The 17797-nt window shown below is 44.5% G+C and overlaps 1 protein-coding gene across 10 annotated transcripts in view; it reads left to right on the forward strand.

Moving 5' to 3' along the window:
• Positions 1–17797, forward strand: part of Cit (citron rho-interacting serine/threonine kinase) — a 166004-nt gene that overhangs the window by 136208 nt on the left and 11999 nt on the right. For 6 of the 10 annotated variants that reach the window (XM_042669642.1, XM_042669643.1, XM_042669644.1 and 3 more), the window contains 12 exons: positions 5218–5358; positions 6732–6839; positions 8465–8627; positions 8914–9078; positions 11255–11392; positions 11951–12131; positions 12611–12702; positions 13259–13363; positions 13597–13766; positions 14454–14498; positions 15010–15090; positions 15246–15381. In XM_042669642.1, the coding sequence (XP_042525576.1) occupies positions 5218–5358; positions 6732–6839; positions 8465–8627; positions 8914–9078; positions 11255–11392; positions 11951–12131; positions 12611–12702; positions 13259–13363; positions 13597–13766; positions 14454–14498; positions 15010–15090; positions 15246–15381 (1525 nt within the window). The remainder of the gene's footprint in view (positions 1–5217; positions 5359–6731; positions 6840–8464; positions 8628–8913; positions 9079–11254; positions 11393–11950; positions 12132–12610; positions 12703–13258; positions 13364–13596; positions 13767–14453; positions 14499–15009; positions 15091–15245; positions 15382–17797) is intronic. The other 4 variants (XM_042669647.1, XM_042669650.1, XM_042669648.1 and 1 more) reach the window with 3 other exon arrangements.

Here is a 17797-nt window from a genome sequence, read left to right on the forward strand (position 1 = left end):
CATATGAATGAAATCCACCAAATTGCCCCAAGAACAATATTCAGATTGAGTCCTTTATCCAACATAGTTGAGTCAGAAGTATTTTGGATTTCAGGTTTTTATTTAGTTGAGAGATCTGCATGTGTACAATGAGCCATCTCAGGGACAGAACCCACAACACAAAGTTCATTTATACTCCAGTATACAGCTTAGACTAAAAACACGTGCAAACTGAAAATAATTTTATACCTTTTCAGTGCATCTTCATTTTGGCTGTGAGATCGGATATGGAATTTTTCTTTTTCTTTTGGCTCCAGTACTTGAATCCAAGACCTGGGAACTGTTCTTTAACCTTTTTCACTCAAGGCTGGTGTCCTACCACTTGAACTACACCTCTGCTTCCAGATTTCTGGTGGTTAATTGGAGATAAGACTTCTTTGCCTAAGCTGGCATCAAACCACAATCTTCAGGTCTTAGCATCCTTAGTAGCTTGGATTGCAGGTATGAGCCACCGGCACCCACTTGGGCATAGAATTTCGTACTCATGAGACACTCCGAAAGTTTTGAAGCATTTCAGATTTGGGAGTTTTGGATTACAGATTCTCAACCAGTAATTGAACTTTCCGAAGTACCATGTGGTCAAATGGAGAATGACAGCCTTCTATCTGGAATGAATAAGCAGTGTTCCCACTTTGGGCACATGCTAGCAACAGAACAGAAATAATCAGTGCTGTTGCCCATTATTCTAGCAACAGAACAGAAATAATCCATGTTCCTGCTTGTCCTGGTCTCTCTCCCCCACCCAGAGGGTGCAGCTGGCCCTGATAGTTCACTAATTTGGTCCAAGGTTAAATGGTGAGTCAGTGTCCATGCCAGGAATAGAACACTAGGAGCCTGACTCAGTCCCCTTGTTCTCACTTCTAACCTACATAGGAACATTTCCAGCTTCCCAGTTTGTACCTCACAGATAGATATTTGAGCACAGACATCTGGTTGACAGAATTTGCAGACCGTTGAAAGTATGTGGTGTTTGAGATCCTTTGGTTATAGTGTACACTTGATAAACACCAACCCAGAGCTCAATTTAAATGTCCTCAACATAGGTGCAGAGACTTTTATTTTGGCAGAACTGGCGTGTAAACACAGGGCCTGTGCTTGCTAGGCAAGTGCTTTACCCTTTGGGCCTACACTTCTCAGAGTAGAAGAAACTGCTATGTTATCTAGTCCAAATTCCAACCATTCTTCTCTTTAGACCTGCCTCTGATAAACTTTACTAATGGGCCATTCTCCTAACTCATTGCTCTGAGACCTGAAATGGCCTTTGCAACTCTTTTGACACCATACTTTAGAATCACTACTGGTCCACTGGAAGTAACACCAGAGGAAAAAAGTATCCATTACTAATTTGTGTCAAATGCCGCCAGTCAAGGTAGAAAATCCCTTCCCCAATATTTCTCCCAAGAGGCCTTGTTGAGCCACCAAATATTTACAGTGAATATGGACATCACAACCCATTTTTTTTAGCAATTCTAATTCTTAGGAAGTTCTTTCTAATTTTGAGCTAGAATCTACAGCCTCTACCCATTGTTTCTATTATATTGAAACTCATGAAATTGGAGAATAGTATGGGTAGAGTTAACCCAAACCAGAGATTTATATTGATTAATAAACAACCAAAAGTGCCTTGTTTAATGATCAGAATAAATAAGGGACAGGGAGGTAGCTCAGTGGTAGAGTATTTCCCTAGCATACATAAAGATCTAATCCCAGCACCGCAAAAATAAAACACAACAAACAAAAATCCCAAATAATGCCTAATTAGCTCTTACTATATGCAAGATACCCGTGTACTTGTCCTTCCAACAATCCTGTGAGATAACTTATTTTTCTTATCTCTTTCAGTCAGACAACCAAATATCTCTCCTAGTTCAAATGACTTTTTTTTTTTTTCTAAATGGAATCCCTTCCTACTCCCCCAAACTTGTCTGGCAAATCAATCATTCCAAAGAGAATCTTTCAAAGTCCGTGTAGTCTGTATGTGGTCCAAGTGGGATATTTCCATGTCTTGACTGGACTCTAAATACATCTGCCAATTACCTGAATTTTGTTTTTTAAATGCGGGTCCTAGGGCTTGAACTTAGGACCAAGTTGCTGTCCCTGAGCTTCCCCTGTCTCTTCTCCTCCCCTCCCCCCCAGCCAAAGCTAGCACTCTGCCACAGTGCCATTTCCAGCTTTTTTTTTTTTTTTTTTTTTTTTTTTTTTTGTGGTTAATTGGAGATTAGAGTGTCACAGACTTTCCTGCCTGGTCTGTCTTCAAACCATGATCCTCAGATCTCAGTCTCCTGAGTAGCTAGGCTTACAAGCATGAGCCACTGGTGCCTGGCTTTACCTGGGCTCTGTTAGGTAGTTGAATTATACCATTGACAGCTATTGACCTATTATATCTGATCTATTTCACAAAATTAAAAAAAAATATGATCTACATTTACTCTGTTGCTTTTTTAAAAAAAAAATCTATTAAACTTCTTGTTGACTTTGCTTCATCCATCCTGCTCACTGGAGTAGTTTCATGTACCAGGCAGCGCCCAGCAACTTGGTGCACCTGCTTAGTTTCTTGTTGCAAGCGTGCGCGCACACACACGCACCTGCTTAGTTTCTTGTTGCACACACACACACACACACACACACACACACACAGAGTGTTGGACAAGTTTAAACACATCAGTAGGACCCACCTCTCAGTCTAACAATGACTATGAACACGCCTTTATTTGTCTCCCAGAACAGTAGCTTAAATGGCTTTGAAAAGCATTTCATCATGGTCTGATTCTCCATGAAGGGCTCATTGTCCTGAAGATCACCTCCATACCCTGCTCAGCTCTTCTTAGAGAGAGGCGAGAAGGGAGAGAGAGGAAGGCAGGCAGTAAGGTTATTTCATAGATGTAAATGTCACTCTTTCTTTTTATTATAGTAAATAACCAGCCTATTTCTTGGAAAGCCAATGGACAGTTGATGTGTTTATTCCAGAAAGATGTTTGGAGCCCAGCTGCCAACCAAATAGATCCTTGTTCCTATCACTTGTTTGTCTGGTTCCTGACTACTAATTAATGTTATCTTAAAATAGTGGGAAGAAACTAAAGAGGATAATTTATGGAAGGAAGAAACCATCTTGTACTTGTGTATGCGTTTGTGGGGGGGGGGGGGAGAGCGATACCTCCTTTTCAGAGGGCATCTTAGCTGGGTTTTTTTTAATTATTTTTTTCTTAAGGGATTGATTAAGTTCCAATTTATGCACCCGGGCCCAGTGATCTTTAGTATCTCTTGTTATAGATGAGTTGTTGGGAAGAGGCAGTGGGGAACATAAGGGGAACATTGAATTGGGTGGAAGGAAAAAAGAGGGATATAGGTAATGGAGCATACCAACATTCATTAAGCACCTACTGTCTGCTATGCACTGTGTTCAGTCTATCTTCCAGAAAGGCAGGGTATACCCAACCCTCAGATAAAGAGAATGAAGCTCTAAGAGGCAATCTGAGATGCCTGCCCAAGATCATATTTCTGCCAGGATTTAAACTAGGGCCTGGAAGATTCCAGAGTCCAGGTTCTTCTTCTTCCAACACAATGTCCCAGGGAACCAGTTACCTCTTAAGAGAAAGAAGAAGAAATAGGAAGCAAAACACAGACAGACAGAAGTGAATTAAGAGGAAGACTACCAGCAAATTCTGGTCATTTGAAAATTCCCTTAAGGATGTAAATCGTTCTTTCCTGGCTCTCTTTCTCTAAATCTCCAGGGAGTCTGAGGCAGTAGGAAAGAGATTGTTTGGGTCCCAGCCAGGATGGTTAGATGATAACCCAGTTTTTGGATGAAATCAAGCAGTATCCCGTTGAGATGGAACACATTTAGGAAAAGATACACACATTTTAGGAAAGTGAGCCATAAAACCAGTATCTCTATAGTCTGCCCTATTTTCTGGTTGACTTCCATTGTAAAAACTGCAAGAGATTTTCAGCACAAAACTACTTCCAGTACAAGTAACTGATTCCGTGCCCCCCCCCCCCCCCGCCCATTATTGCCAATTCCTGTGCTGAATCTGGATCTTGCTCTTCCTTTATCCTCACATTGCAGGTATATGCCCTAGAATTGTGGCTTTCTGTTCCTGTGGGCAGTCGTGAGGTTTGGGGTGGTGTGATCCTTTCTGTGCAACACACACTGCCTGTACAGTGATTTTTCCAGACGACATTGAGATCCTAGGAGGGGGGAAAAAAAGGAACAAATGGAACTGAGTGGTCATAGCCATTGGGAAGTCAGACTTGTAGATCCTGTGGCTGTGGCCATCCAAGTTTTCTTTGCAAATTCTGAGAAGGGAGGGGGGAGGCGCACGCACGAGAGAGAGAGAGAGAGAGAGAGAGAGAGAGAGAGAGATTGTTTGCCTAAGGCTGGCACTCTACCATTTGAGCCATAGTTGAGAGAGTTTGTTTGCCTAAGGCTGGCACTCTACCATTTGAGCCATAGTTTTTGGTAGTTATTTGGAGATAAGAGCCTCACAGACTTTTCTGCCCATGCTGATTTCAAACTGTTAACCTCAAATCTCAGCCTCCTGAGTAGCTTGAATTACAGACATGAGCCACCAACCTGGCTACACTTCTGGATTTTTCTTTTCTTTTTTGCTGGTGAATTGGAGATGAGAATTTTCCAATCTGCCTGTCCTTGCTGACTTTGAACAGAACCTCAGTCTTCAGATCTCAGCCTCTTTTTTTTTTTTTTGGTCGGTCGTGGGGCTTGAACTCTGTGCTTGGGCGCTGTCCCTCAGCTCTTCAGCTCAAGGTTAGTGCTCTACCATTTGAGCCACAGTGCCACTTCCAGTTTTCTGAGTGGTTTATTGGAGATAAGAGTCTCACGGACTTTTCCCTGCCTGGGCTGGCTTTGAACCATGATCCTCAGATCTCAGCCTCCTGAGTAGCTAGGATTACAGGCATGAGCCACCAGCACCCAGCTCAAGATCTCAGCCTCTTGAGTAGCTAGGATTATAGATGTGAGCCACTTATAATGCCTGGCTCTCAAATTCTTTTTTAGCTGTGGTCCATATCATCTTAGCAGACAAATGGTAATTCTGGAAGGAGATGCTTTCAAAAGCGCAACTGGTATCATGCTGGACATGAGCTGGGAAGAGGACAAGTAGGGAGCCATGTGTGTTCTGTGAGGTATTGAACCTTTCTCTGGCTCTTCTCCCCACTTAGCAAGCCAAGTTACAGCAGCAGATGGACCTGCAGAAGAACCACATTTTCCGTCTGACTCAAGGCCTACAAGAAGCCCTTGATCGGGCTGACCTGCTGAAGACAGAAAGAAGTGATCTGGAATACCAGCTGGAAAATATTCAGGTGAGGAGTGGCAGGGGAAATCTGTTTAAAAAAAATGCAATGCTATAAGTAAACACACTGGATGATATGCAAGTGATTTCAGATGAATTAACTGAAGTATAAAAGAGTCTATGGAGAGTTCAAATAGTATAATTCTTTAGAAGGACAAAGTTAAAGCTCAACAAAATAAGCACTGGGAAATGGGTACTTGCAAGGAGGTGGGAAAGGGAGGAGGGTGAGAGGAGAGTAGATGAATGAAGGGAGAAAGGGAGGATGTAATGAAAAATGCATTGTATATGCCACAAAATTAAGAGAAATAAGAGGAGGAGTGTATCATGGGTGTGAAAATGTTGTAGGGGGTGATACAGATCAAGATGCATTGTATGCACAAACGCGTTTGTTAAATTGCAAAATAATTCAATACATATCCTACAAAATTAAGAAAAGTAAGGAAAGTGGGGGGTTGGGAGGGAGGGAGGAGAATGGACTGTGTTCATAAACTGCTGTGTTGAATGGCAGTTCTTTTGGACAACCATTTAATGATAATAACAAGTATATATATTTAAAAACCTGAATGAAGGGCTGGGGAAGTAGCTCAGTGATAGAGCGCATGCTTAGCAAGAGCAACGTGCTCACCTTGCACCCTCTGCCTCCAAAACAATTGTGTTCAGAGGCAAGACATGATGGTAAGTATCTTCATGTTGTATAATGTTGTATGACACATTTCGTTACCCCAGCATTGGATCCTAAAATTAGTCATTGACTTTTTTTTTTTTCTTTTTCATCTAGCTTTTCATTTATCCTTTTTTTTTTAAAACCTTGTAATGAAATCAGGACAAAATATGTATTAGCCCAGTGCTGTTGGTGTTGAATTTCCTCTGCCTAGTAGCTTGAAACCTACTTTGTTTTAGCAGTACTGAGGGTTGAACTCGGAACCTTGTTCTTTCTAATCAGATGCTCTACCACTGAGCTACACCTCTAGCATTTTTTGCTTGTTATTTTTTGAACAGGGTCTTATATTTTTTTTCCCCAGTCTGGCCTGGGCTGCCATTTGCCTTTTTATATTTCTTGTATACATGGGATGACAGGCACTTGCCATCAACCAATATGTCCAGTATTTGGCTGAGATAGGGTTTCACTGACTTTTTTCCATAGCTGGCCTCAAATCATGATCCCTCATGAATCATTGTTCCCATCCCCATCTCTGTGTGTGTGTGTGTGTGTATCTATCTTTATTTGTGTGTTACTGGGGATTGAACTCAGAGCCTTGTGTATGCTAAGCAAGCACTCTACCACTGAGCTACCACCCCAGTTTTTTTTCTTAAACGTACCAAATTTAAAAACCTTCTTCTGTCTAGACTCTGAGGTGTTTTTCCTCCCCCCATGAATTTTAGGTCCTCTATTCTCACGAAAAGGTGAAAATGGAAGGCACTATTTCTCAACAAACCAAACTCATTGATTTTCTCCAAGCCAAAATGGACCAACCTGCTAAAAAGAAAAAGGTGGGTCAACGTGTTTGACATAGGGCAATTGTTAGTTCAATTCCATCCATTATGAGTCAGCAGACATATTAATCAAAGGTATATAGAAGAAAAATTTGCATCTTTTTTTTTGGGGGGTGGGTGGGAAAATAGGTATAGATGTAATTAGAATAGTCTTTATCAGTGGGTGTCACTGATCACATCCAACAAATGGTTCATGCCATCAGAATCATCCTGCCTTTCTCTAAGGGAGTGATTTTTGTTTTTTCCTCCCATGAAGTGGTTAGGGCATGGTGGGAGTGGTGTGCACAGAGAGAGGTTAATACACAGGTGATAGATGCTCGACTCCAAACAGGTTTGAAGGTCCTATGTACTGGACTCTGACGGGATTGGCAGGTCGTGTGTATAGGGCTTCCGAGAGACAAGTAGGGCATAGGCCAGAGACTCTTGTGTGTAGTTCTTAGGTCATCTGTGTGGGACTTGAGGATGGGCTTAGAATGATCTAGTCTCATTTAGTTATTTAGTTTAATTTCAAGGCAGTCTTGTTGTGTAAGCCCAGGCTGGCTTGTAACTTACTATGTAGCCTTGGTTTCCCTCGAACTCACTACCTTTCATCCTCAGCCTCCTGAGGTTTGGGATCACAGGTGTATACCTCATACCTTAGCTAGTCTAATGCCTTTAATTGGCTAACAAAGACCCAAGAAGTTGAAATGACCTGCCTAAGAGCTGATCCCTCCTCTCTGATGTTGTACCATTCTGCTGCCACTGTTTCTATGGGAAAGGGTTTGATAACCCGGAATCCTTAGGAGAAAGGTGTGGAGGCTGGGGGTTGGGGAGAGGGGGTGTCCCTGGTTGGTTCCAGTGATTCTGGTGCTCTCTGTCCTGTAAGGGGTGAGCACAGCATTTCACGGGTTGCTTCCTGCTGAGTGTGGACCTCACGGAAGGATTTTCTTGCGTTTTGAGTGGCCGTATCTTATACTCACGATAATTTAATCTTCTTTATTTTAGCAGCGGACTGTTGTCTGGTCATGTCACTCAATGTTGTTGGGGTGTCCATTTCTTTTTCTTTCCATTTTTATTGTCGTGCATTTTTTCCTTTCCATGTCCATTCAATGTTTTCATTTCGTCTATTTTAGTAAGCCCCCTTATTTTGATATCATTTTAAATTTTTTGTGTTGTATTTTTTTTCCCCCTCCCCAAAACATCTTTCTCTGTGTCTTGTAACGAAGCACCATGAGACAAGTTCAAAGGCAAGAGTAACCTCTGAACCAGCCCTCCTGGCTCCATACTCCATCTCTCCTGGTTCCATTTTTTTGAGGGGGAAAGACTCTCGGGAAATGACTCTCCTGTCCTGGGAATGCTAAAGGAAGAGGTGGAGGCCGTTCAAGCATCTTTAAACCTCTTGGCGAAAACTTCCACCCTCCCCTCCCTCTCCCCCTCCCACACTTACATTTTTTTTCAGCTGTCAGGAACGGGCTGAGGCTCAGCCTCCCCCTTCCCCCCTTCACATGCCATTTTTACTAAACACACTTACAGTGAGTATGCGCCTGGCCTTGGTGGGTTGTTCCTCCCGAGTCAGCTTTCCTCTAGCTAGCGCACAGTGCCAGTTTCAAGGAGTTAGGAGATATCTCTGTTTCCATTGCTAGGGTTTATTTAGTCGACGGAAAGAGGACCCTGCTTTGCCCACACAGGTTCCTCTTCAGTACAATGAGCTGAAGCTGGCCCTGGAGAAGGAGAAAGCTCGCTGTGCAGAGCTAGAGGAAGCTCTTCAGAAGACCCGCATTGAGCTCCGGTCCGCCCGGGAAGAAGGTAGGGGCTCTGTTTCTGTCAAATGTTCTAAACCTATGATGGGCAAGATCAGATAGTTTGTTTTCAGTGAGATTGGTCAAGACTAGTTCTGCAACTTGGTTACGGTTCATGCGCTTACAGTCCAGATCTGACATGATTTCTAGTCTCCTTGGGATGGCCATGGTGGCGTGGTGCATGGCCTTTTGGTCTTGGGGTAACTCGAAAGGCAACCTGGGGGCAGTCTGCTTGGTTTGGGCCCTTTTGGCAGTTCAGTTAACCGACAGGCGTTGTACTGGTGTCTCCGCAGCTGCCCACCGCAAAGCCACGGACCACCCACACCCGTCTACGCCAGCCACTGCAAGGCAGCAGATTGCCATGTCTGCCATTGTGCGGTCACCCGAGCATCAGCCCAGTGCCATGAGTCTGCTTGCCCCGCCCTCCAGCCGTAGGAAGGAGTCTTCAACTCCAGAGGGTATGTATTTGTCTTAACTCTGTTTCCTGTGGCTATGACAAAACTCTCTGAGACTGGGTGGCTAATAAGTTTATTTGGCTCCTGGTTCCAGAGACTGGGAAGTGTGTACACCAGTATCAGATGGGGTCTGGTACTGCATTTCAGCATGGCAAGCATGAGGAACAGAATTGTCCAGCTCAGCTGTCCCTTCTTCGTATGAAAACATACCATCCCCCTGTGGGGGTGATGACTGCATTTAGCTCTAATTAGTTCCCAGGGCCTTACCTTAAACTTACCTTAAACTTTCAACGTGCCAATGTGGAGGTTATATTTTCAACACAGGAATTTGCAGAAGCTGGGTGCTGGTGGCTCTAATCAGAGCTACTCAGGAAGCTGAAATCTTAGGATCATAGTTTGAAGTCAGCCTGGACAGCAAAGTCCATGAGGCGCTTATCTCCAATAAGTTACAAAACAACAACAACAACAAAAAATAAAAAAAAAAAAACAGAAGCGTTACTGTGGCTCAAAGTGGTAGAACATTAGCCTTGAGTGAAAAGCTGAGGGATGAGTTCAAGCCCCATGACCGACTGAAAAGAAAGAACTTTTGCGGGACTCACTCAAACCAGATCTGTGCTTAAGGGTTGGAGTCATCCAGATTTTGTTTTCAACTTTCTAACAAATGCAAGCTTTTGGTTAAAAAAACCAAAAACATAACAGGTAATTCTAAAGAAATAAGAGAGTAAGAAGTACAGTAAGCCTTCCTTCTGCATTCCTTACTCAGAGGTCAGCCATTTCAATCTTCCAGCGATGGTTCATGCATGCAACCACATCTGTATTAACTCATGAGTGTTACATGAATCTAAGACTATGAGAATATTTTTCTTAGCCCTGTTTAAATATCATAGCATACTATGCTATATACTGCAAAAACCTTTCAATGTTACCTTAGAACATTTCCTATTCATGTTTGGAATTCGTGGTATGGTCCTATCTTCGCATACTGAAACAGGCCTTTGTCGGTGGGTGCTGTGGTTGTATGTGGTTACAGTCTCTTATTGCACATAAATAACATCCTATACCACTGTGGGTTTCATGGCTGTGCCATAAATCCTTGGGGGAAATGGACCATTGGGTTAAAGGTTCTGTGCATGTCAAGTTTTGGTAGTATGTGCCACTGTATAGATGACTTCCACCAGGTTAAGGAGTTTTCTTTGTCGTCTCAAAAGTACTCTGTCACCTAGACATGAAGTGCACTTTATAAAGGCCATGGAAAATGGCTGGAAAATAAGAGCGGAACTATGCTTGAGCATCACGGTGTCTTTATCCTGCCCTACTTCAGTTGTGAATCTTGATGGCATTTTATTGTGTCTGTTGGAGAACTTACCAGAATGGGATTCAGAGGTTTGCATCCTGAGCTTTCCTCTTTTCGAAGTTGCCTCTAATTAGCTAGGTCACCCAGGAAGCCGAGCCTGCTCCATGGTGGGAACAAAGGGATCAGCCCTTTTAACAGACTTGAATCTAAAAGCAAGATCAGTACTTTGAGACTAAAAAAGTTAAGTTTTGGACAAAAGGCTAATCATGAAAAAAAAAAAAAAGCCTTTAAAGAATTCTCCAGTTTTTACATGTAATAATGAGAAATTCCTTAATAATATAAATTTAAATTGGGTTCTGCCAAGCTCTTAGATATCCTATTTCATCTGGAAAGCAAAGACTTGTGACTAAAATATTTAACACCTTATGTATTTGCCTTCACACACATCCATGCCATCATGATAGTCTTCCCCTGGGAATGTGTTCTTAATTAAAAGCTCATTCCTAATAGCCAGGGATGGAAGCTTTTGTTTTATTTTATTTTTTCAGTTGTGGGGCTTGAACTCAAGGCCTGGGCACTGTCCCTGAGCCTCTTTGTACTCAAAGCTAGTGTTCTACCACTTGGGCCACAGTGCCACTTCTAGTTTTTGAGAAGTTAATTGGAAATAAGAGCCTCATGGGGACTTTTCTGCCCAGGCTGGCTTTGACCCACGATCCTCAGATCTCAGCCTCCTGAGTAGCTAGGATTACAAGTGTGAGCCACCTGTCTCCAGTTGTGGGGGTTTTTAATTCATTCAGGATGTGAATCCCTAATCAGAGATGTGATTTGCAAATGCTTATGTTCCCATTCTCTGAGTTGTCTTCACTTAATTTTTTTCCCCTCCAGAATTCAGCCGGCGTCTTAAGGAGCGCATGCACCACAACATTCCTCACCGATTTAATGTGGGATTGAACATGCGAGCCACCAAGTGTGCTGTGTGTCTGGACACTGTGCATTTTGGACGCCAGGCATCCAAATGTCTTGGTAAGAGTTGTGGTCACACATCTGTGGTGGGCACCTGCATACCTCCGTCTGAAAAAATCCATCAGGGAAGTGTACATTTGTTTGTTTGCTTTTTGGTTGGTTGTGGGGCTTGAATTCAGGGCCTGGATGCTGTCCCTGAGCTTCTTTTGCTCAAGGCTAGTGCTCTACCACTTTGAGCTACAGCACTACTTCTGGTTTTCTAGAAATAAGAGTCTCGTGGACTTCCTTTCTTGGGCTAGCTTTGAGCTGTGATCCTCAGATGTCAGCCACCTGAGTAGCTAGTATTTACAGGCATAAGCCACCAGTACCCAACTATTTTTTTTTTTTCCCTAGTCTTGGGGCTTGAACAGACAGGATTGAAGCCAGGAAAACTGAGTCTAGTGTGTGGCTCTCTCGAGTCCTCTTTTCCCTGGAGCCTGGTACTCAGGACAGCAGAGGGGTTGCCTGGAGGCCCAGCCTCACTGACAGGAGCCTGGCTGGGGATAGAGGAGACCTGGGTTTGGCAGGCAGAGGAAGGGAGCTATCCAAGCTCAGTTGGGCTTGTTTTCATTCCCCTAGAATGTCAGGTGATGTGTCATCCCAAGTGCTCCACCTGCTTGCCAGCCACCTGCGGCCTGCCTGCTGAGTACGCCACGCACTTCACTGAGGCCTTCTGCCGGGACAAAATGAACTCCCCAGGCCTCCAGAGCAAGGAGCCCAGTGGCAGCCTGCACCTGGAGGGGTGGATGAAAGTGCCCAGGTACTATTACAGGGTGGTGTGTGCTTGGGCAAGTGCTGCCTTAGACCCTGTCCATTCCTTGATGGTTTCTAGAAAAATGTGTGTGTGTGTGTGTGTGTGTGTGTGTGTGTGTGTGTGTGTGTGTGTGTGTGCGCGCGCGTGCGTGCTTGTTTGAGTGTTGATAATGGGGCTTGGACTCAGGGCCTAGACTCTGTCCCTGAGCTCAAGGATACTGATCTACCGCTTTGAGCCATAGCACCACTTCTGGTTTTCTAGTGGCTGATTGGAGATTAGAGTCTCACAAACTTTCCTGTCCAGGCTGGTTTTAAACCATGATCCTCAGATCCAGGCCTTGTTAATAGCTAGGATCACAAGCCTGAGCCACCAGTGCCTGGCTGAAGAAAGAACTTTTTGAGGTTCACTAACCCTCTTACCCCCAACTGCAGCCTGACTCAGTTTCTGAGTCCAGGCATTTCCCTGGTCCTTCTTTCTTTTTCCAGGAATAACAAACGAGGACAGCAAGGCTGGGACAGGAAGTACATTGTCCTGGAAGGATCCAAAGTTCTCATTTATGACAATGAAGCCCGAGAAGGTAAATTAATAATTCAGGGGGGGAATTTCATTGCACGTGCGGCTTCACCCGAGACTCCCAGTGTTGGCCTTTGGAAGGCTTCGTTTTCTGTTTTGTTTTTGGTTATTTATTGATTTTTTTTTGTTTTGGACTGCCTCGCGAGCCTTCTGCGCTTTCCCATTTTGCAAGTTAAAAAGCCAGATGACTTCTCTAAAGGTTATTGGTGCGATACTCACATCTATAGGTCTTCCCCCCGAAGGACCCGCAGGGTGCCGTCCCGAAGATTCCACCTGCTAATACACCTTCAGAGAACTTCCGCCTCAGCCAACTAACCCATAAATCCGCATCGTCATCAGAAATTTGACGGTGCCTCTCATCTGACACACTTTATTTTTTTTTATCTTCCCTCTCTGCCTCCTCTGCACACCTTTCCCCCACCCTTGTCCTCGTGCACCTTCCTACACGCGTACCCTGTCTCTCTCCCTCCTTCTCTTCTCTTCTCTTCTCTTCTCTCTCCCCTCGTTCTTCTTGTTCCTGTTCTTTTGTTTTTCTTTCTGCCTTTCCTCTTTGTACCAAGCTGGACAGAGGCCGGTGGAAGAATTTGAGCTGTGCCTTCCCGACGGGGACGTATCTATTCATGGTGCCGTTGGTGCTTCTGAACTCGCAAACACAGCCAAAGCAGGTGAGGTAGAGCCCCGGGGGATCCCCATTGTGGAGGTGGGCTGGGTGTGGCAGATCAGGAAGGGGACACGGAGGGTTGGCTTTGTGGAGGAGGCCCACCTTCCTCTGCTCTGCGGCTTAGCTGTCCCTGGGATATGAAGACTCTAGCAGGGTCTCTCCTATCTCAGGGCCATCCGTGCCAGTAGATTGGAGGCAATGCACACCCCCAATCCCATACTTTCTGAAATCTCCTAGATGTCCCATACATACTGAAGATGGAGTCTCACCCACATACCACCTGCTGGCCAGGGAGAACCCTCTACCTGCTGGCTCCCAGCTTTCCTGACAAGCAGCGCTGGGTTGCCGCCTTAGAATCAGTGGTCGCAGGTGGGCGAGTTTCAAGAGAAAAAGCAGAAGCTGATGCTGTGAGTATAAACCTGGAGCCCTGGAGCTTGCTTTGTTGAGTGGGTTGACCTTGGGTAACCGATCCCAACACTGGCGATGCCATTAGCTGGCTCAGTTTCCCTCTCTCGGAGGGGCAATGGCTGCAGACTGGCCTGGTCAGTTTGTGGTGGAGTTGAAGGCACAGGCTCCAAGGCCACGGTGGGGCGGCAGCAGTCAGCTCAGGAGCGGCACGGTGGAGCCATGCCAGTGTGCTTATGGTCCTGCCTCCTGTTTACTCTGGTTCATTCGTTTGATTGGAAGGCTTGCATTGTGAGCCACAGGGCTGCACAATAGTTCCCCAACAGCCACATCCACTTCAGGAGGGTTTTCAAAACCTTCCTGGCTGCTTTTGCAGTACACTTATTCACCCTTCTGTAGGCAGGTTTGGAATCCTCCTTTTCCATAAGATGTGAGAAGTGTAGGTGCCTTGATTGACATCACTCCCCCTAAAACATTCTAAGATGCAAACATCACTTCTCTCTCATTGGTGTTTGCCCCACCAAAGACCAGATACTTAGCTTTTAATAAATGCTTCAAATCTTAGCAATGGGGGAATTCTTCACCGTGGGCATCCAGAAAAGAGCTTTTGCTGGTTTGTTTGGATGAACTGTTTCATAGTTACCTGTGTGAGCCTTTGACTGAAATCCACGTTAATGTGTGCACAATAGGCCCGTGGCTGTACTTCCTACAAGCTTCTGCCTGCATGGGTTCAGGTAAAGAGAGCCCAGGGCTTGTTTGCTGCTGATGCTGTGCTTTGCACCTTTGCTGCAGCTTAGTGGGGAAGAACCTTCCATGTGGCTTATTAATCTATTGCAGGTGACATCTCTGTAGTTTCAGCTTATTTCCTATCATAGAAGAACTTCCTGTGCCCGGGACATTCAGTGCCTTCTGCCTCCAAGTTGTAACTTGTCTCATTAGAACCTGTCCCAGAGACACCAGTTAATACCATGTCTTACTTTGCAGCCTCTTGGAGCCAGAGATTTGGGATATGGCTCAGTGGTAGAGTGCTTGCCTAGCATATGTGAGGCTCTGGGTTCAGTCCCCAGCACTGCCAAAAAAACAAAATGGGTTGGGGTGGTGGTGGTGTGCAGAGCAGTGCAATCTAAGAGCAGATGTGTGTTTCTGACCTTCACTTTAAATTTCTTATTGTTTTTCTGGATGGGTTGATGATGAACAGATGAATCTATGTCGTCATTGTTTTCTTTTTCTTTTGCATATGGAAAGAAATTGCTTGGAAACTCCCTGCTGAAACTGGAAGGGGATGACCGCCTAGACATGAACTGCACCCTGCCCTTCAGTGACCAGGTAATGTGTCCCATGCTCTGTCAGCTGGCAATGGGTTCGAGCCTCCCGTATTAAGAAAGAAAGGGTCGAGAAAGCTTTGTTGCTTCTGCTCTGGGATGGTCCTGAAGACCTTCCTGTGCTTATGTTCTGTCTCTGGAATTCTTCTACCTTCACAGGTGGTGCTTGTGGGCACCGAGGAAGGGCTCTATGCACTGAATGTCTTGAAAAACTCCTTAACCCACGTCCCAGGAATTGGAGCCGTCTTCCAAATTTACATCATCAAGGACCTGGAGAAGCTACTCATGATAGCAGGTCTGAGGCCAGGACGCCTTTGGTCTTTTTGTTTAGTCTGGAAGGAAACAGTTTGAGGGCTGTATTTCGTGCTGGTGATAGTCGAAGGCTGGCCCTCCTGGCAGCCATTGGCTCAGTGTGGTTCTTTCCTCTGTGTGTCTGTTGATTCCAAGCCTCTCGCTATGTTTGCTTTCCTTGTAGCATCCAATCTAGCCTAGGCTTACAGCCCCAAGGAGTAACTCATCATTTTCCCAAGTGGAGGAAGCTGTATTAGTCCACTTTCCTCTCTAGAATGAAATACCAGAGGCAAGTTACTAATGACAAAGAAGGTGTATTTGGCTCACAGTTCTGGAGGTTCAAAGTGCAGAGGGCACAGCGTTGGCCATGTGAATAGAACGTCCAGGAATGTGGGCTGGAGCAAGCAGATCACATCTCCATTCAGGATGGCTAGGTGGATGGCCAGGTGGGACTGGGGATTTCTCCCTTTAACTCTGGGCAACCATCTTCTGAGAATGCACCACCCTTTGATCTATGAACTCTGTACTTGGCCCTGCCTCTCAAAGACTCCACAGGGTCTTCCAAAAGGACCGCCCTAGGGACCAATCACACGGACACTTGAGGGATTTCCCAACCATGTCTAATCACAGGAAGGGACAGGCCTCAAAGACTCATTGAAGTCCAGCCCTTTGTTCTGATTTCATCTGTACCACGATACATCATGTCCCACGAGTGCTTCCCCATGACATGTGATCCCTACGAGAGGGCTATGTGATCTCTCTTAGTCTAGGTCTTCTCTTAGACCTTTTGTCCAGATTCACCACTCACTAATACCTTACGGGTTTTTTTTTCTCTCTCTTCCTTTCCCCCCGCCCCCCCATGACTTATTTGAGTTAATTTTAGGAATGTTCTTCAGCATTTCAACCCAAGAGTAAGGGCATTCTTTTACATGAATATGACACAATCTGCTTTTCTCTTCTTTGGCAGTACTTTTTTTTTTTTTTCCTTTTAAGAGCAACCAATAATTTGTCACCTCAGTATTTAAGACATCTGTTAGTTAGGCTATGTTTTAGGCATGGCTGGATTCAGTGACTGAAATAATAGGATCAGGAGGTATCTTTTCTCGATCACTCAGCTCTTTGCTTCCTCTTCTCTCCCACTTCTCCCTCTTTCCCTCCTCCCCTGATTGTGTTTAAGAGAAGTGTTAAAATTTTTATCTTTAAGAGCTTTTATTTTTAAAATTATTTTAAAGTACTTGGACAAAGGAATTGCCATGTAACAAGGCAGTTTACAAATGCGATGTGTTTTGATCAACACTGGTGCGTCTTGATCAATATCACCTTCCATCGTTCTCTCCATCTCTACCAACCTTACTCATCCCCTCAAATTATAGGGCAGTTTTACATACACAGCAAACCAAGAGGAAGGTCTGGAGATTTCCCCTCCACCCCGCCCTCCACATTGCACATGGCCTTTGCACTGTCAGCATCCCCATCCAGCGGAGCATTTGTTACTATCTGTGGACTTCACTGACACATCATTATCTCACCAAGCCCATAGCTTACGCTACGTCTACTCTCGTAAATTGTATGGGTTCTGACCAATGTATGGTGATGTGTGTCATAGTGTAACATAGAAAATAGTTTCATATGGTACAGTGTTTGCATTCAGGATCTTTAACCCTGGTTTCTGATGTAATTATCTGCTATTTTATCTCTTGTCAGATTTTACCTGTGACTCCAATAATGCTTTGTTATAGTGCCCCTCCCCCCAGTTCATGATCTAGGCCTAAGAGTAATTGCATTTAAACATATATTGCAAGCATTCTTCCATATGGAATGGTTCCATCCTTTTCTTCCTTTACATCACATATTTGCATAGTTCAGGCCTGTTGCTTTATAGCATGTATCCTCATTGTTCCTGCGCCTAGGAGCATATTTGAAAATTCAGCTCACATTCTCCAATTTTATGGCTGCAGGTTCTTTCTCCGAGAATCTTGACTAAAAGTCCAACTCTCCTTCTCCTTTTTCTTTTCCTCCTCTTCCTCTTCCTCCTCTTCTTCTTCCTTCTCCTTCTTTTCCTTTTTCCTTCTTCATGTGTGTGTTTTAATTGATTGTTTTATTGGGGGTGCTGGTTCCTGGACTTGAACTCAGGGACTTGTGCTCAGCTTTTTCCTTCAGGGCTGGCACTCTACCACTTGAGCCACACCTCCAGTCTGGCATTTTGCTAGTGAATTGGAGCTATAGTATCTTGGACTTTCCTGTCTGTGCTGGCTTTGAATTGTGATCTTTAGATCTCAGCCTCTTGAGTAGCTAGGATTATAGACAGGAGGCAATTATTCTCCATCTTTCTTTTTTCCTCTACCCTTGCTCTCATTCCCCTCAACAGACGCATAGCTAGAATCACATTTTATGTATGTATGTATGTACGTATGTATGTA

Source organism: Dipodomys spectabilis, unplaced genomic scaffold (genome assembly GCF_019054845.1).
Source record: "Dipodomys spectabilis isolate Male_0828 unplaced genomic scaffold, ASM1905484v1 ptg000499l, whole genome shotgun sequence".
Classification (NCBI taxonomy): domain Eukaryota; kingdom Metazoa; phylum Chordata; class Mammalia; order Rodentia; family Heteromyidae; genus Dipodomys; species Dipodomys spectabilis.